Here is a 20,432-nt window from a genome sequence, read left to right on the forward strand (position 1 = left end):
ATAATAACAATAATGTTCTACAGATGAGCAGCAACATGACGTCATCTGAACTCACAGACTTCAGATTTAAAATGAGTGTAACGATGCGTCCACGGTGCGCTTGTTTACATTAAGTTAATAAAATCTGGAGATAATTGTTCGTATTAAAATCCTACATATGGATATATGACGGGGTTAGTTCTGTTGATGATGAGGATGAGGAGGATGAGGATGATGAGCTGCAGTGAAAAAAAATCACAGCTTTATTCTTTTCTTTTACTCCAGAGGAGTTGTGTTTGCTGTGTCCCGCGTGGCACCACGAGCGCGTGTGAGATTCTGCTTTATGAGCGCATATTGTTCATATATGTCAGCCGGCATTTGAATTAGTAAGTGCGCATACATGATGTGATGTTTTGCCTTTAATGTTATTCTGCACGTGTCTATAACATATTTAAAGGCCATAAAACCTGTCGTGGCCCTTTCTTTTTAACAACCCACGCAGCAGCATTGGGAGCCATGTGCGGTTTGTGTTTATGAGTATATCATTTCCAAAAATAAAAGTGTGTTTATTCTTTAGTTTTATGCGATTGTGATTAGATAACGCCTGCAGGCCTGTCGTAACACTCGGTGTGATGATACTAATAGCTGTGATCAAGTGACTGAAAGGCCACAAGCACTCGTTTACTTCCTCCTGTAATGGTAACCCAGTGTAATTAGTCGAAGTCGCAAACGTAATGTTATATGATTTGTTTGGTCGTTATTTTGTGTTATTAATTCATGTGGAATTACATTACTTAATTGCATGTGTTTTATTATTTTTGTTTTATTTCTCTCCGTGATTTATTACACGGAACAGTTCATCACCTTTGAGGTCTCTCCTGTTGAATATTATTATTATTATTGTTGTTGTTGTTATTATTATTATTATTATTATCATTATTATTATTATTGTTATTATTATTATTGTTATTAAGGCCCGTGATCTTTCTTTTCTCCAAACCGCGGCGCAGATTGTGATTTGTGTGACACGGCGAGGCGCTGCAGCCAATGAGCGCGCCGCGCGTGACAAGTGGAGGCAGAGGAGAGAATGTTTGGTGCAGATAGAAGAAGGCAGGGAGGGGAAGGACGCAGCCTCACAGAGCGGCGGGGGAAACAGCAGCAGTCACCGAGAGACTGAGGGTGGAAAAAGAAGGAAGGAGAAACACTTTTCGGCGTTGTTTTTGTGTGTGTGTGTGTGTGTGGGTGAAAAGTTGGCTGCGCGCGCGTCACTTTGTGTTGGACGTCTTGGTTTTAAAGGTTTTGCGCGTGGAGCCTCAGCCGCGATGTAGCGATGCGTAAACGCACCTAAACTTCTCCACGCGCGCACTCAGACATCCATGCAGCTGCTTTAGGGAAACTCAAGCACTTCTTTTGAAAGTTTATAATTTATCTCACTTTTTTTTGGCTTGTATTGATGTTGTGTGTGTGTGTGTGTGTGTGTGCTTTTTTTTTCCCCATTTTTTTAAAATTATGAGTCCCGCCCGGAGCTCATAGCTGCATGACTCCCTTTTATTTCCCTCCACATCACTGTCCCTCAGCCCAATGATGACTATGAGCTCAATATCGGACACTTTGGTTCCGCCCGATCCGTCAAAATCCGCGTTTTTGGAGTTTGGCGGCCACAGCTACCCCGGACACCAGCAGCACTCCCCCGGTTTGTCCCACAATCATTATCCGGTCCACGGTCTGCACGCGGTCGGACCAGCGCAGCACGACGGCCCCTTCGCGCCCGGTGCGTCCTCGTATGGTCGCCCGCTGGGATACCCGCCCTACCACAGCCCCGTGAGCGCGCACCACCCCGGGGCCTACCTGCCGTACCAGCACGGGGGCCACGGAGGCGCGCTGGGACACACCAGACTAGAAGACACCGGTAGGTTTTACACTTGCTTGTTTTTAACATAATGCAACACTATGTTTTGGTTCTATTCTGTTTGTGTTGCTTTGTTGGTCATATTTGCTATAATATAATAATATAATAATATAAGTCTGCATTAACACATGTGATATGTGTGTGATAACAAAGGGAACAAAGAACAACAACATGTCAATCCTTGCTTTAATTGAATGATGTTAAACTAGTAGTTAATTACAGAAGGTGGTGGTAAAAACTCAGAGATGCTTCTCTAATGACTGTGTGTGTGTGTGAGAGAGAGAGGACCAGTCTAACGGGGAACTTAATTACGCACTGGCGTGAAAAACAAACAAACAAACAAACAAACAAACAAACAGAACAAACCAAACCAAAACAACAAAATTCTCCTTCACGTCCATCACAAATAACCCATGTGCGTTAATAACCAGAAAAGAAAACACGGAGATAAACCACGCTGGTGTTGAGTAATTGGATCCACACACAGGTCTGCCGCAGCGTCGTGTTTGGTGTATACTTTGGGGTTGAACCGAAGATGAGTTAAGTTTATTTAAAAGGCCTGCGCCGACTGTGACTCTCCACAAGAAGCAGCCGAAGCCGGCTCTGTGGTGTCCCGCAGCGAGTCCAAAACCCAAATCCTCATCCAATCCCATCATCTCCCAAATAAGTGCAGACACACTGGAGGACATAGATCTGCTGCCTACACGCTTCAAGGCCTCTCATCATAAATAATACTAATAATAATAATAATAACAATAATAATAATAATGATGATGATAATTTAACCAAAATATAATTATATATACAGTTATATTTGATAAAAAAAATACAGAACTTTTTTATATAAAAAGAAAATACAGATTCAAATGCAGGTCAACACTGTTTAAAACATTCACTGTAAATGTGATAACAAAACAGTATAAGAATTTATTATGTATATATACATATGTCATAATAATAATACGTAATTAAATATCATAATTAAATCCCACGGAAACGAATCAACCAAAATAAAAGGATCTGTGAAAAGAGGATAAATCTACATTAAATAAGAAAAATAAAAGGCATTCTTTTTTACATCTTCATTATAAGTTACATCAACTATTTTCTTAACAGATGCCGATGTACCCCTAACAATAATAATAATAATAATAATAATAATAATAATAATAATAATAACAATTATAATAATTTTTTACACATTTTGTTTCCACTTTTAATTTAAAAAAAAATACAACTTTCCTGCAGGCCGTCATCTTTGTTTTATAAAGTTGTCCATTTCCTTTTGCTCCTTCTGTCTTTGCAGAAACAAATGAACAGTTTTTCTGAACCTAAATGTTAGATTTGGGGTTTTATAAACCCGGGCCCATGAATCCACATCCATTGTAGTTTATCTTCATTTATCTTTGTTGAACATCATTTTGTCTCAACAAAAAGCAACCAAGAAATGGACACACACACACACACACACACACACACATTCACTCCAATACAGTAAACGGTTGAGTTAAATTTAACTGATTTAACACCAGTCCGTGTTTGTATATGCTTGTAAATACGTATACAGGTTTTATTTTTACTGCCGACATAAATAAAAGTCACACATGCAGCACTTCCATGTCTCTACATGAGATTTAAAGTTCTACTAAATACATCCTGCATCATTACACTTCATATATGTTCTGATATTTACAGAATTCTTGTGAGAATATTCTTAGTGTGAAAGCTTCATGGTTATTCGTGTATTCTCTGCTTTGGTGCGAATGAGAAAAGACGCCACTTCAGCACATTTCTGCATAACGGTTCATCGAAACCGAACAGATCATTACTCAGTGAATCAAGCGTCAGAGTTTAAATCCCTCCTCACATTCTCGTCCTTAGCATTTGTCCGAGCTCCTGTGTTTGGCTCGTCTCCTCCAGGACCAGTGCATCTCAGCGCTGTCCGCTTGCATGAGCTGCAGCTCAGTTACACAATGTGAGCATCTTGTGGGGCCTTGGCTTGTCCACAGCTGTTCTCTCCTGCCACTGCAGGCTATGAGCTCATGTCATAACAACAATCAGTGTGGGCTATAACATACAGAGAGTCGTATAGCTTTCTTTTAAACGGGGGAGGGAAATGTAGAAGTGGAAGGGGAAAAACCTTCGGGCTGGGTAACGTTCATGTGGCTGAATCAGTGGTGAGAGGGGACAAAGAGGATTTATCTTCTTAGCGCCTTTCGAATGTCATGCATGTTCATTTTAGTGCAATAAATGTGTCATAATGGCGCTCGGTTTATGGAATTCCAGCTCATGTGCCTACAGCTTTTCTTCTCTGGAGTTGACAGCAGCAGAGTATTAAATTCACAGGGTCCAAGTTTGAAAGCTAGAACCCACACACAGTCGCTCTCATGCTGAAATCAGACTCTAGTCCAGATTGAAATCCTGATATTGACATTTTAAACCTCTCCCCTGCTTTTCTCTCCAGAGCACGAGAAGCCCACCACGGTGATAGAGAATGGGGAGGTGAGGCTCAACGGGAAGGGAAAGAAGATCAGGAAGCCTCGGACCATTTACTCCAGTCTACAGCTTCAGGCCCTCAATCAGCGCTTCCAGCAAACCCAGTACCTCGCGCTGCCTGAGAGGGCTGACCTGGCAGCCAAACTGGGCCTGACGCAGACCCAGGTAACACCGTGGATAATACACACACAATAATACAATAGACACCCATGTGGAATCTGCTCTTAAAGGTTAATAATAAGATAAGTTTTAATTGTCACATACACAATCATATTTCTTGTTCCTGTTACCAAATGAAAGAAAGTAAGTAACAATAAAATGCCTCGTTATAAAGTGTCCAAGTGTCTAGAAATGTACAATATTAACATATAATATATATATATATACCCAATTATAACCAACTCATTCTTTTTATCATTTTTGAAAGGAAAATATTATATGACAAGAAAAAAAGTGTCGCCGTGAAGCGAAGTGGAAACATTTCTAATGTGATCAAAGCGATTAGGGCGTGTTCGAATCACCTCACCCTAATTTTCCATACGGCCGACAGAGTGGGCGTCGCCCAAGCCGTCACTGGAATGTGTGGCATTATATAGATAAACATATAGCACTCGCTCTAACGTCTGCGTGTGGAAAATGCTCACGCTTGGTCCACACTCCCCGAATGCCCCCACGTGTTTTCATAGTATCACTGCATTTGCAATTCAAGTTTTCCTTTCCAGGAAAAAGGGCAAAGATAAAAGGCCGAACAGGCAGCGGTGCATTCTTACTCACAGGTGTCACACATTTACTTCTGGGTGTAATTAGATCCTGACATTTACTGAGAGAAAAGCCCGTCATTAAATGTCACGTGAAATGTAGTCAGTGATTGTTTGTCATGAAATCAGCCCTGAAATACAAAGCAAAGCAAAGTCACGACAAGAACAGCAGAAGTGTGTGTGTGTGTGTGTGTGTGTGTGGCAAAGGCTAATTATTGTTATAATAATATAATCAATCAGATTGCATCACTATGAACAAACCCGTCTTTTGAAGTGTCAGTATTTTATCTTGTAGTATTTATTTCATAGATAGATAGATGGATTAGATTAGATTAGATTACAGCTGCAACTAACGATCATTTTCATAATCGATTCATCTGACAATTATTTTCACAATTAATCGTTTGGTCCATGAAATGTCAGAAAGCGTTCAAGAAGCTGAAGCTGAAACAATCCGAAATCTTTTTTTAATCATGACAAAAAGCTTCAAACCGATGAATCGATGATCAAAATAGTCGACAATTAATTGAGTAATTGTTCTAGCTATACCAAATGACTATTATATAAACATATGACGGCATAGACTGTTGGTGAAGGGTTATATGATTGTTTATACAGTAGGATAAAAAAAAGTATGTAGTGCAGTGAAAATGTTAATTTCCACGTTTATTTATAGATATTTAGAATGATGTTAGGTCAATAGATTGTTATTGATTATCAACCTAAAATGATTTAAAAATGAATCCATTTATTGTTGATGTTATTTAAATACAGATATACCGTGACAAAAAAAACATTTTTATAAATGAGATGGTGTTAACTGGGACATGCTTAGCTTTAGCAGACGTCTGTAACAAAATAAAAAGGGAGTAAACTTTACAATACAAGTGGCAGAAGACGGGACAAGAACAGGGCAATTAAATCAACATAAGACAAACATAAACACATGCTAAAATAATAAAAGGTCGACAGAAGCAGAGAAGCAGGCAAACGACCTTTAGTTTTCTGTTACGACGCGTTTCATTCACACATCTCAGTTTGAATTGTGGTCGCTGCACATTCATATCAAGTAATATCATATTTTAAATTGTTTGATTGGCCATGTGAATTAATAACATGTGACATTATTAATGATATCACACTCATAATGTATATATTTGGTCATTTAACTTCTATTTTATTCTATTTTTTTATGTTAATAGTCAATATCGTTCTATAATTCTACATTTATAGATGTAAAAATGCATGTTTATTATTATTTATTACCGATACCTTTACTGCCTTTGCTGCTGTAACATCATACGTTTCACAATTGTGGGACTAATGAAGGATTATCTTATCTTATCTTATCTTATCTTGTCTTGTCTTATCTTATCTTATCTTGTCTTATCTTATCTTATCTTATCTTATCTTATCTTATCTTATCTTATCTTATCTTATCTTATCTTATCTTATCTTGTCTTATCTTGTCTTATCTTATCTTATCTCATCTTATCTTATCTTGTCTTGGAGCAACAAACAAATTTGACACAGAGAAAACATCAGATTGGGAATACCTCATCTGAAATATGATATACTGCGTGTGTGTGTGTGTATGTGTGTGTACACGATGCACAGTCGTAATCCTGTTTGAATGAACCGCTGCAGCTCTGTTTACACTGGCAGTAAGAGATGATCCATTCATCTGCCGTTGCCCATTGTGGTGGTTTGAGCTGTGGTCTGCAGCGAGTCAGGCTTCCCGAACGACAGCATTGTTTTCATCTATTCCTTCTCTTTTTATATTTGGTGAAAGAAAGAAACGAGTAGTTGTGTGAGTGATCTGTGATCTGTGTGTCTTTGGGGAGCGCAGACACATTTTTGTGGCTTTGAACGCAGGTTACTGTGTGTCTGCATTCTTCCAATTGCACTGGTGCATTATTTAATTGGACGATCACCTGAGCTGTGTTACATCAAACACGGCCACTCCCCCCTCACAGAGAATGTGTGCGCTTTGTTTTTGTTACTGTTTTTTAGAAATGTGGAGACTTCAAACGGGTTCCCCTCAGTTTGCCTGAAAAGACATGGTTTTGCTTTGAAACTGAGTCTTAATTACTGGTGCAAACTGGTTTTTACAGATCATTTGACAGTCTAGACTCCTGGAGCAAATCCAGTATCCCCAGAATTATGTTTCCAGATTCCAGGAAGTCACGGCTCACGAAAACACATAAATCCAAGCGGCACATGAGTTCTTTTGTGCATGTTTGATTTCATATTTAGTGCCGCGGTGTGTTTTTATGCGGGTCAGCGGTCGGTGGATGTACCTGTGTGTTTGTTTCATTTGTTTTAAATGCAGAGCGAGGTCAAACTTTGTCATTTTTTCTCATCAAATTTGACTGATGACTCAGAGGTGTCAAACTGGTGGACCGTGGACCACATATGGCCCCCCCAATCGATTACATGTGGCCCATTACTTAATATCATGTTATAATGAAAACATGACCCTCGATCTCCTCTTCCTTTAAACACAGTGAGGTAATAGAATATTATACTAAAGATCAATATTATTATAATATTATTATTGTTAATTGAGTTTGTTTTGTGTTTTAATTACAGTTTTTAATTATCATTTTATTTCTGTTTTTAATGTTTAGATTTATTCATTGTGTGAAGTATATATCGTTCCATAAGAAAACAAGCACTTTTAATTTGAAAATATGTGACACATCATCATGAGTATATCATGACGGAATATTATATAAACTCATATTGACCACACACTCCAATTGTTTTAATATAAATGTTATATTTTTGTGGTTTAGCCCTAAAAGTATCACCATGAAATATTGTTTGCTCTGTGATACGCGTTTAACACAAAGTGTCTGTAAATATTAATCCTGTAAACTATTTACACGTTTAACAGTTTCATCCTGACAATAGGATAAAGAGCAGAAGTGGGAGATATTATCTGGATTTTGATGATAACGGTGATTAGTCGATATCCTTTAAAAATGTGATATTAACTGTTTATTGTTGCTTTGATTGTCAATAGACACAATGTTTCGGGGGAAAACAACTCTCATTTTATTTAAACCTCAGCATCCATGTGAAAAAAATCAAAGACTTGTGTAGAAACATTGAACTCTAGGTACATTTAGAATGAGTTATTTTCTGCACACACACCAATTAGTGATTAGTGAGCTCTGCAATGCTTGCTCAGTAGCACCCCAACCCTTGATACCTGCCCGTATTTAAACCCGTGACCCTCCAGTTACAAGCCCGAGTCCTTTCCTCTTGGCCATGGGCTGCCCGAGCATTCAGGCGCTCTACTGTAAGGAAACAAACAAGAGCAAATACTGAAACGAACCACATGTGGCTAACCTGTGTGGCAGGGACGATGCTCGTGAGAGATCATGTGATCACGTTCACTGCGTTTTTCATCGCTTTTTGGTCACGTCAACTTGTAAACAAGATATGTCCGTCCCACCTCTGATGTGATAATGCTCTGTCATGTTTTAAACCTTGACTTATATTAAATTTGAACACAAATCAAGTGCAATTATAGACACGCCCTGTCCATGAGGCAGAGACCGTAGCCCGAAGTTAGCAAGGTAGAGGTGGCAGAGAACGTCCGTGCGGAATTCCACGACAGACAACAACTTCCTGTGTTTTTTTGGGGGGGCGGAGCTTTGACAAGAGGACTGACGAAAGGGGGTGGGATCTGTCGGTAGCATTTTGTGGAAGTGTCACCTATAGTTTTTCCAGACTGAAACTCTATACCGGACAATATCGGTAAAGATTATGGCAACTTTTACCTCCGGAATAATTAATCCAGGTTATACTAATCCTGTGCGAATAGAGCATATAATATTCCTTCATACCCTGTTAACAAGTCATTTTTAAGCAGATTTAGAGTCAAGCATTCAGTTTCACACTAGGTGGTCGGACACCTCGGGGGTTTTCGGCGTATGATGGACGCCATTCTGAACCAACAAGGTGAAAAGAGGACGTCTGGTTGCTTTAGGTTTCATACACACATGACAACATGAGGTGACGGCGGTGTGTAAATCGATTTACTCCTCCCACTTGTAGTAGCTTTACTTCCATTTAGCCTTTAATATTACAAATGTCCTGTGGTAAAATGACATGACTCCACCCACTCATGTAAAACGAATCCCATCCGAATAGTGTTTTACAGACTAACCTCAATCCTTTCTTTTCTTTTTATTTAATTTATTCCCTCAAACCTTCAGGTTTTCCTCTAATCCCTGAAGCTACAGTGCATAACTTTGGTCTCTTTATTTTGGTCTCAGTAAACAGAATTGATATAACATTATTTGTATGCCGTGTCCATCCGTCAAGCAATACTATCAGACCTGATTGAGGGGGCGTTTGTGTGTATACAGCAGCAGGGCAGGGGCAGGCGGGGGCAAGAAGCTGAATGACTGGAGTTTTTTGAGCCGCGGAGTTCTAAACACGGCGACACTGAGAAACAGAGAGAGATTTATGTGTCGCTGCTTTGACAGTGGTCTGAATGTACAAAGACATTTGTTTGTTCCAAAGTAACACACGGCAGCTTTAGACAAACATTATGGTTCATTATGAATTGGCTTTATTTCAAATGTCACGTGGAAACATACACTCACACACACACACACACAGCATGAGATAGTGATCATGCACCACATCTCTATCCTGCCCTCACGCCATTAGGCCGCCGGCCAACCACTGACCGCTTTCCATTGAAATCTCTTAATGTTCCCAGACGCAGCTGAGAAATCGCACGTAGCACAATTCCAACATTTTCCCCTGAAACACACACACACACACACACTCATGTTCGACATTCATGACATGAGGGGACATTGCATTGACTTACATTCATTTCCTGGAGACTTACTCTAACCATAACCACAATTACTACTGGCCTAATCCTAATCCTAATCCTAACCCTAACCCTAATCTCAATCTCAGCCTAACCTTAAAACATACCTTCACCTTAAAATGTAGTAATTTACGTTATGGGGACTTGCTTTTTGTCCCCACAAGGAAGACAAGTCCCCATAATGTGACTGTGTAAACAGGTTTAGGTCCCCACAACATTAGTAATACCTGGACACACATACACACACACACACACACACACACAAATCACCAAATGGACGTTGACGCGAAACGATTCATTTCTGATGAACTTCACGGAACAGCGCTGAGTGATTTTTGGTTTAATGTCTTTAAATACATACTCGCAATGCAAATCATGGGCGGATACTTCACTCTCTTTCTCACACACACACACACACACACACACACACAGGGTGGCACCTGGCCTGCCTCTCCGCCACCCTCCTCCCCTGCTGTCAGTGTCATTAGCCACACTCTCAGGCAAACTGTCAGCTCCGTGTTGCTGCTGGAATATGAAACCAATAATTACGGCTGAAATTCTCTCAGTGAGGCCGCATTAACTTAACGTGCTGTTGATTGACAGCTGGCCTCATAACCCGCGCTGCACATACTCGCCTTTCTTTGAGCTTGTGTACTCGCCTGTTGTTGTGTCAATCCAGGTACTAATAATTATTACACTGCAGTCATTGTGGCTGTCACTTTTTTTTTATTTAGATATGATTTTAATTTTAACAGTGTCATTTAAAAACTGGAAAAAGTGAGTGAAGTGCAATTTACTCTCCAGATTAAAGCAATTTGTGTGGCGTAATTGCGATGTTTTTTGCCACCTAACGTCAGCACATACAGAGGAACAATAGGCGTCATATTAAATGTCAAATTTCACTCGGCATGGCGTCTTGGCCGCGTGAAATCTTTTCAAGTAAAACAGTTTGAAAGTCGTGTTTTTATAGAATACATTAAATTTCATAAACCACTTTGATAAAAACCCATAAAGCCCCAGTGTAATAATTCCCAAGAGTGTTTTCTCTTCTTTCTTTTGCTCTTTTATCTTCCTCTCTTGAGTACCAGTCCTTTGGGCATTTGCATTTTCTTCTCTCCGCTGCAGTTAAACCTGTATCGTTCGCTGAGTGTGTCGTATTTCTCGTCATTCACTTGATCCTGCTAAAGTCAGCGGGTGCCCGCGAGGCACATTTGTGTAATTTGACGCTCAATTTGCCAACACACTAGAAACAGAGAACATGCCAATCATATCAACAACATACAACAATAACACGTCTCAATGACCTAGTCATTTGGTCTATTCATTGTGTTTACGTCTTATTCACCGCGTTGAACTCTACGACACCAACGTCGCTATGCTTTAATTACAGACTTACTCTATGTTCCAGGGAATCAGGGTGTTCCACGTGTACCGGCATTTCTGCACTAATGCTTTATTAATGGGACTTTTAGTCTGTTATACTGATACTATTGTTGTGCTGTAACATTTTATAATCAAGTAAAAATTATACAAAAGTGAGTATATCCTACTGAGATTTATGTTTTCCATAGTTTCATGGAAATATTCAGGTTCATGTACTGTGTTATTATCCAGAGCTAAAAAATGGACTCTACCATTTCATTTGCTTTGGCTTCCTTTTTCAGTGGCTGCCTCGTATGTTCGTGGTATGTCCCAGTTGCACCGCTGCCGTCTCTTGTCTTGTCTCGTCTTGTCCTCGCTCTCTCCGCTCGCTTTGCTGTCTCCAGTCCACTGTCAACTGTCAAAGATAAGCCGCAGATACTGTTGCGTTGATCACCTCTCAACGCTGTCCCTCTCCTTGTCTCTCAGGTGAAAATATGGTTCCAAAACAAGAGATCTAAATACAAGAAGATCATGAAGAACGGACCGTGCGGCCCTGAGGGCGACCACCTAGCCCCGCCTCCACCGTCCTCCTCCTCCCCTTGCTCCCTGTGGGACATCAACATGGCGTCCAAAGGCGCCCCGGTGCACTCCGGAGGATATATGAACAATTTTGGACACTGGTATCCTGGACACCAGCAGGACTCAATGCCTAGGACTCAGATGATGTGACAGATTGGAGGACACAGCGACACCAGCAGGACAAATGATGGATTTATGGCAGCAATCTGACTGGAGCTGTTTTAGGCGCACAGACCGTTTAGCAACTCTGGAGGCAAAAATGGTAAAGAAGGTAGTGCAGTCAACGGGAAGCCCTGAAGACGAGGGGAAATGGAGCAGCTAAATTGTATATTATTCTAATATATGGACAGCTATTAGCATTTTTAATTTGATTCAAAATATTACCAGTCAAAATTGACGTTTAAATGACCTATGGACACGAGCAATGACATGTGCTGGATATAAGAGAGAACCCATTGGTTCTTGTGAGGTAAACCATAGACCTTGTGTAAAAATGGACGTAGACTTGCAGTTGCAAAACAAACTCCTGCTTTGAAGCCTCAGGATTTGACCAGCGCTCTGTCACGTTTTTGAAACGGGAAGTTCACCGGCGTCGCCTTCAGTTGACTACATGCACGGTCACTTCCTGGTTTTCTTTTTTTGAATAAACTGTCAGCCAGAGATGTTCGGTGTCTGCAGAAGTATTTAGCTGTGGCATTTAGACACATGTTTCATTGTAGACCATGTTGAATCCCTCAGGGCTAACTACTAAAACAACTATGAAAACACAACATTTTAGATTGATATCGGAAAAAAATATTCCAAGTTTCCCCGCAGCGGTGATTGAGTGGAAGTTAAGGGTTTGACTTATATTTTAGTGGAAGTTGTAAGTGACATGCATATAATCAGTTGGTTATTGCACAGTGCCATCCGAACATGATTTACAAAATTAGCATCGTGTGTTATCGAAGAACACCTGAAACTACAAATTGAGGCCATTAACTCGTTTAGCGATGTTATCGAGAGAGAAGTAGAGTCATTTCCCCGTAGACTTCCATTCAAATGAAGTTTGTTTTGCAACGAGCGGTGCGGCCCCCTGGTGGCTGTTCATTAAATTGTTCCTTCCCAATGAGCCTCTCCCTGCAAACCAGAGGAATATGTTCATGTCCTTTCATGTCGAGATGAATGTCACTGTGCCACAAGACAACATGGAAATAATTCACATTTAGATGAATTCAAATAAACTGTAGGTTACTGTCCAGGCTGCTGCAGCAGGACAGGACAGCGGTTTGTTTGTTTGTTTGTTTGTTTGTTTGTTGCCTATTGATTCAAGGATTCAACTTCTTCTTTGTAAGAGGAAGAATATGTCGCTCCTTCTGACGTCTCTGCCTCCAGAGCAGCTTTAGACTTTTGAACAAAGCTACAACTCGAAGCTGACGTTACCCCCTGCAGCCTCATCAGTTTTGTTTTGTGCGTTTGTTTGTTTGTTTGTTTGTTTGTTTTGTTTGGTTCTGTCTTTTCAGCGGGTTACACTCGGGCAGGTACATGTGAGGGTTTTCACTGCTTCTTTCACCGCGATTGTTCTTAAATCGACTTCTCTGATCCAGAGAACACTTTGGTTTGCAACTGTTAAAAGAGATCAAATTAAATAACTAACAAAAACGTACACTTCTGTTGATTTTGTGTATCCAGTGAATTCTGACTGGGTCTTGTGTAACACTATAATGGTTCTGTGTAGCCGCCTGACCCATGAGGAGCCACTAGAGGACAAGCAAACATTCTACAGTGCTGATGAATCCCTTTTTTAAGTGTATATGGGGGGAAAAAAGGCACAGAATGGACACAGCTACTTTATTGTATCATTAAGTCTTAATTGAATCAGATTTTATATGTGTGTGTATTTTGCCATTGTAATAAAAGATCTAAAATAAGATCAAACCAATCAGACAGTGCCACACATTCTTCTTTTTTATTGTTTTACATATAAAAATATGTCAGATATGAAGCCAGCTCGTACAGAACTGATGTGCTGCTATTGCAGTTCTCATAATTGATATAAATGACAAAATTATAATAATTGTGCCTCACACATGAACTCATTATCCTTCACTTTTGTCCCCAGAAAAGCTGTTTTTAATGGCTTTGGAGGTTTGGGCAATACATAATTGACTATGAGGTGCAGGCATGTTTCCATGTTACGCAGCAAGATTTCATTAATTGTGCTTCTACGGTTGGGATTGTTTTTCTTTATATCCTCCAGTGGATTTTAAAGATGGTCTCTGTGTTTCCCAAGCCCCTTTGGTAAATATTGTCCTCCCGAGACCTGAAACAGGAAACTTCTTTACTTTATAATATATTAACTTTGGTCAGGATGCACCCTTGAAATAAAAAAAAACAGCTATACAGCTGCCAACCTGTTTGTTTTTATTTATTCAAATTATATCCAGTCTAGGTTTGTTTAGCATTGAGCAGCTGCCATCCAAATGGGTCCAAATGAGTCGCTCAGTAATGACTCGCTAAAAGATCATATTTGTTCTTTGGAGTTGCCTGGAGCCATTTATTCTGAAGTCATAAATCAGAAGAAGCAGGTCACATCTTTGGCCTGGCAAACATCTGGAAAAGCAGAAAGAGTCCTCAAACATCGTCAATGATTTTATAAAATGACCACATCAATTATAGGTAATTTAGGACACAGCTTGTTAAATAAAGCTTTCACTCCAGCGCTGTAATTATCTTTAATTGTCAGTCAAGGGAATATCTTTCTAAACTGGGCCCAAAAGGAAAAGGATGGAATTACATCAAACTGGATTAGTGAGGGCTAATCCTTTCACAACTAATTCATGTACAAGAATGTTTAGATACATTGCTGTATGATGCTGTTTGTGGCTAGTTTCTGTAGCAGGATAGACTACTCTGTATACTGAACAGGACGATGGTTTGTTTCATTGGTGATGGATTGAAGACTTCTCTTTTTAAGTGGAAGAACATTGTTTCAAATACAGCTGGGCCTGACTTTTCTGTCTCCTCAGTGGGTTAAACTCAGGCAGGTACATGCGAGGGTTTCCACAGTTGTTCTTAAATGAACGACAGTGACTCAGTCTGCAACTCTTAAATGAGATCAAATTAAACAAAAAAAAAACACTCGTGAGCACACTCACAAGTGTTTTTTTGCACACTCGTGAGTTTTTTGTTCCTGGCAGAGGAACTGTAGATGGAAGATGGAGCTTAAAAGAATAGAAAACAAAACAATAAAACTGCCTGGGTGGTCTGTGTCTTGTATTGTGTAGACGATTGTACGATAGACTGTGTACACTGTACATTTCATACATGTAATGTAAGCGTATTTCGCTTCCATTAGTGGAACAGTACTGACTGTTGAACGCCTTCACCCCAACATATGCACTTAGAATACGTTGGGTGTTCTGTCCAATAATAGAAATGTTAGGAGTTCCCAGCAGGACAGATGAATCTCCAGCGCTTTGAAAAGTCACAAAGTCAAAATGTAATTGGAAACTGACGATGTAGCCATTTGCTATGTTCACAACGTGAAGAATTTTTCCGCTCAAATTCATATTTGTTGACATTTATCCTTTTGAAAAACAACATTGTATTAATGTAAAAAGTTAACTTTTATGCACGTCTGTAAATCAAGGAGGAGGAGGAGCATGAGCCTGGTGCACCTTGCCATAGGGGGAAAGTGTCTTTCTTTATTGTCTGTTTTCCTCTAAATGGGAACATGTCATGTTATCTTGAAGAAGACCGACTCTTCAAAGGCAAACAACAACATAATACCGGGATTACAGTTCAATGGAGATGACACATGAAGGACAATTTGTGTGTTTGTCTATGGGTGGAGATGTCACCACAGTGTCTGTTGTGAAGTTTGCTTTCCTAAACCACAAAGAATTTATTTGCATGACACCATCTAAAGGAAAACACGTCAGAAACTAAACTGCCCTGTTCTGAGTCCTAGATGAGAACAGTTCCTGGAGGGAACGGCAGATCGCAGCCAATCACGTTCTCCTCTGAGCAAATGATGAGCTGCCGCCTGCACGCGTCCTCCGTCCCCAGACAGTGATGGAGGAGGTGAGGATGGACTTGAAGTGTAGACGTGAACAATGTTCATACTTCCTCATCCTCTGCTACGCTGTCTTGGGGATGTAGCTGACGACACTGCCATCGTCAGGCTCATCTTGGAGGGGGGTGAGCTCAGGAGGATCTGCATCTCAATGCGGTTCATGTGCTGCACTTCTGCAGACAAAAGGCTTTGCATGGAGTCAACTTAACTGTCTAGGTCTAGCTCCACCCAGACCGCGCCGTACCATTTTACTTTAAGGGAAGGATGTCCTAATGGAAACACAAAAAAAATATGTACCGTTCCACTCAGTGAAAACACGGCTTTTATATGTCCTGGGTCTTTAGCAGGGTTTCTCAATCCTGCTCCTGATGTTTTAGATGTTTCACCTGATTCAAATGGTCGGCTCATCATCAAGCTCTGCAGAAAGCCTCATAACGACCCATTTATTTGAATCAGGTGTGTTGGAGCAAGGAAACATGCAGGGCAGTGGGTCCCCGGGACCGAGATTGAGAAACACTGCTCTACAACCCTGTAGAGCAGAGGCGCTCCTAGCTTCCGGGCGCCTCCTGCCCGGAAGCTAGGAGGCGCTGCTGTTTACAGGAGTGGTGAGAATTGCCAGTGACTAAATTAGTCAACAGAAGCGAGGATCCAGTGCTGCAGGTCCGGGGGGTCAGACAGGAAGTCTGTGATCCACCTGCAGGTGGAGCCTGGCACATTAAGCTGGAAGAACAGGGAGGAGAGTGTTGAGGACAGAGCTGAAGTCCACAAACAGGATCCTGGTGTAGGTTCCTTGGGAGTCCAGATGCTGAAGGATGAGGTGCAGAGCCAGGTCTTTTACATCAACCAGGTGGAGCAGCAGCTACTTTAAGTTTTAGCATTCAGTCGTACAGCACCTCAGAAAAACAAAACACAATGTGATGCCACCTGGGTGTTGATGAAAGCAAAGGTAGAGTGTTTTTTATTTGTGTTTCGGGAGGATAGTTACACAGAGAGAGAGCTCACACCTAAACAAACACGCAGACTTTACATTGTGAACCACACATTTGTGTACTCTAACGTACAGTTGTGTCCTATAATATGCAAATGACTGTCTTTCCATTGACAGTCATCACCATATCTGTAGACTCACCAGTTCAACTGCTTGTTAAAGGAAATATAATCAGCCACTCACATGCGATCACATGGCAGCAATCCAAAAGGCATGTAGACATAAGACGTTTGTAATAATGGCGAAGAAAGGTGAGGTCTGTGACTTTGAGCGTGACACGGTTGTCGGTGACAGACAGGCTCGTCGGTCTATTTAAGAAAGTGCTGATTTTCTGGGATTTTTACGTACAAATGTCTTTAGAGTTTAGTCCAGAACAGAGAAAAATATCCATTCTAGTTGCCACATAGTTGTAAAAACACTCGCTTTTTGTTTGTTAATTTTGTTATTTTTCTTTTATACTCTGAGTGTTATTAGAGCTCCAGTGCACAACCTCTATCGGGGTGATAGAAGTCACACGGGGCGTGTGGACTTCTGGGTAATTACCAAACAGTGCGGTCTCTATGACCTACTTTTGTCTCTCCCGCTCCACCCCACTGTCATACAAACAAACACACACACAAACACAAAGAGTGAGTGAGTGAGAGAGAGAGAGTGAGCAAACCTATCTTGTGATATTTGTTTGTACGGTGCTTCAGAAACGTACCTGTTCGTATGGAAACTTGGAGCTGCTTGGAAAAGGAAACCTTGCCTGCTCAGTCATGGCATAAAATGTGCTGCGTGTAGCGGGAATGTCACCACAGACACACAAAGAGAGTCACACATGGAGAGAGTCGTGTCGAGCATTGTGTGGAACTCATTTGACAACGCTTTGAATGCAGCACACATTTGTTTATATTTGGGTTAGGGTTAGCCACGTATGACAGCTTTAACTGGTAAGAAATGACAGGCGAGGGGATGACATCATAGAAAATCCCAAATCCCCAAATCAGACGACTTTTGTCTATTGCAGTTCCTGTTTCAGTACTGCCATGAAGACACTGCAGAACCAAGACACTGGGGAGAACTATGGTTATCCAAAAAAGTGAGTCCCAAATTAATATGTCACATAAAAAACTCATAGTTTAGTATGTTGACCAAAATGTTAAAGTTTAAAGAGGCCATAGCATGGTCCTATCTCGCTTATATGTGAGATATGGAGGTGTATTTACAAACATGAAGTCGTTTTTATGGTCAAAAACCTTCTATTCGCTGCAAACGAGCCGACGTAAATGTCTCTTATTTGGAAAATGTAGCAGGGATATTCCCTTCAAATATTAGAGATATCCACTGAGCTTTTCTTTGCTCATTGGCGGGGAGCTTGTGGAGTGTCTTGTTTATCACAACCCAGAACAGAGCAAACACTCACTGAACCTTTTTTCAACTTGTTCTCAACCGATGTGCTCAGCAACTACAAAGAGAGTTGTTGTTCTTCTTCTACCGTTGTAAGTACGTCACCGGATGTGCCCGGACTCTAGTGCCGGGAGCTAGGAGGCGCTGCTGTTTACAGGAGTGATGAGAATTGCCAGTGACTTAATTAGTCAACGGAAGCGCCTTTCCGCTTTGTAGAGTTCAAGAAAACAATAGCAGTGGCTGAACTGAATGTTATGGACATTTAAGGCTTCATCGATGAGGTAATGACACAGATACAAACCCAAACACAGCATTAATTGGCACATCCAGGCCTCTTTAAGAACGTGGACAAACTGTTTGATCCTTCACGAATTAACTTATTTCATGTGATGATAATCACCAGCGCTGAAGATAGTCTGGTGGACAAGGAAGTTCCATTGCTACTCAAAACATTGTGGGTTCGAATCCCAATCACATAGTTTAGTATGTCGTCCAAAATGTGACAAAAGAGTCATAGTTTAGTATGTCGCCCAAAATGTGACAAGATGACATAGTTTGATTTGTCTTCCAAAACTGAAATGAAAAGAGCAGGAGTTTAGCTCACTTGGTAGAGCAGCCGGTCTATGTTGAAATAACATTCTCTCGAAGAGACCCAGTCCTCTCCAGACAATCCAGGTTCATAACCCATATCAGGCATTGAAAAAAAGCCAGGGTTTAGTATGTCGTCCAAAATGTGACAAAAAAGTCATACTTTAGTATGTCATCCGAAATTTGACAAAAAAAGTCATAGTTTAGAATGTCATCCAAAATTTGACAAAAAAAGTCATAGTTTAGTATATCGTCCAAAATGTGACAAAGTCATAGTTGAAGTATGAGATCCACAATGCATTAAAAATGTCATAGTTAAAATGTGACAAAAAAGTCCTAGTTTTCTATGTCGTTCAAAATTTGACAAAAAAGTCATAGTTTTCTATGTCGGCCAGAATTTGACAAAAAAGTCTTAATCTAGTATGTCGTCCAAAATTTGACAAAAAAGTAATTCCCTCTCTCTGCTTCCCCATTTAGTTTAGTATGCTTACCAGAATTTGACAAAAAAGTCATAGTTTAGTATGTCGTCCAAAATTTGACAAAAAAGTCATTCCCTCTCTCTGCTTCCCCATTTCCTGTCTTTCTCTACACTGCGCTATTAATTAAGGGCTTTAAAATGCCCAAAAAATAAACTTAAAAAAATAAATCCATAAATGGTAATGCAAACACTGAAGCATTTTCATAAATGGTATTATCAGTTGATGTGCTGGAGTACACTTTTATAGCTTTTGTAGCTTAGGTGTACATTCAGTCACTTACCATGAAGAATGGAGCTGAGTGTAGCAGTTAAATACCTCATACACTGTTGTCCTCACATGGGAAACTTACTTCCTCTTCCCCTAAAATCTTGTGGAAACAGTTGGCCGTCGTCTTTTTAAAGGGAAATACACAACATGTTGGGGAACCTGAACATTTTGTCATGAAATCAGCTGACCTGAAATATACACACACAATTCACATAATAGCATATATATTTTTATTTTTAGATTGGGCATCTCATCTCAAGGCCCTGACATGGAGCAGCAGCAGCAGCAGCAGCAGCATCCTGTTGCCTCTGGCAAAGTTCACACCGTAGACTTTTATGGAATACTTTGCTTCTCAGACTTCAGACATGTCGTATTGTCCTAATGAAGTGATGGAAGCCCGACGGGGGCTGCTGGAACATAAACACAACACAAACAGTTTGCTGAGAAGAAGGTGAAAGAGGACGAAAACAAAAAAAAAGAAAGTAACGGGCCTCACACAGATAAGCTGCAGAAAGTGACATACAACTTTTAAAATGGTCCAGTTAGAAGCGGTGAAAAAGTTTCCTCTATGATTGTTAAAAATAAGCCTAAAGTTTAACAGACACATTTTATGTCCCTATAGCAGTTCCTCTTTTGGTGTAAAGACACAGCAGTAGGAAGATGCCACAAAGAACAAAGGTAACAAAGGTTTCTCCCCGCTGATGTTGTGTTGTGTCCTGA

At 40.4% G+C, this 20,432-nt stretch overlaps 1 protein-coding gene across 1 annotated transcript; it reads left to right on the top strand.

Moving 5' to 3' along the window:
- The first annotated feature begins 1,098 nt into the window (after window positions 1-1,098).
- Window positions 1,099-13,865, top strand: LOC122784839 (homeobox protein Dlx4a-like). Its single transcript, XM_044050210.1, has 3 exons — window positions 1,099-1,888; window positions 4,353-4,549; window positions 11,852-13,865. The coding sequence occupies exons 1-3, from the start codon at window positions 1,561-1,563 to the stop codon at window positions 12,092-12,094; spliced, it is 768 nt and encodes a 255-aa protein (XP_043906145.1). The 5' UTR covers window positions 1,099-1,560; the 3' UTR covers window positions 12,095-13,865.
- The last annotated feature ends 6,567 nt before the right edge of the window (window positions 13,866-20,432 follow it).

The sequence above is a fragment of the Solea senegalensis genome, linkage group LG19, assembly GCF_019176455.1.
Source record: "Solea senegalensis isolate Sse05_10M linkage group LG19, IFAPA_SoseM_1, whole genome shotgun sequence".
In the NCBI taxonomy this organism is placed as follows: domain Eukaryota; kingdom Metazoa; phylum Chordata; class Actinopteri; order Pleuronectiformes; family Soleidae; genus Solea; species Solea senegalensis.

Excerpts from the sequence above, each read along its gene's own strand:
- LOC122784839 (XM_044050210.1), top strand. The coding sequence starts at position 1,561 with ATGATGACTATGAGCTCAATATCGGACACTTTGGTTCCGCCCGATCCG. Across the intron at positions 1,889-4,352 it reads CACCAGACTAGAAGACACCG|AGCACGAGAAGCCCACCACG; the intron begins GTAGGTTTTACA and ends TTTTCTCTCCAG. Across the intron at positions 4,550-11,851 it reads TGGGCCTGACGCAGACCCAG|GTGAAAATATGGTTCCAAAA; the intron begins GTAACACCGTGG and ends CTTGTCTCTCAG.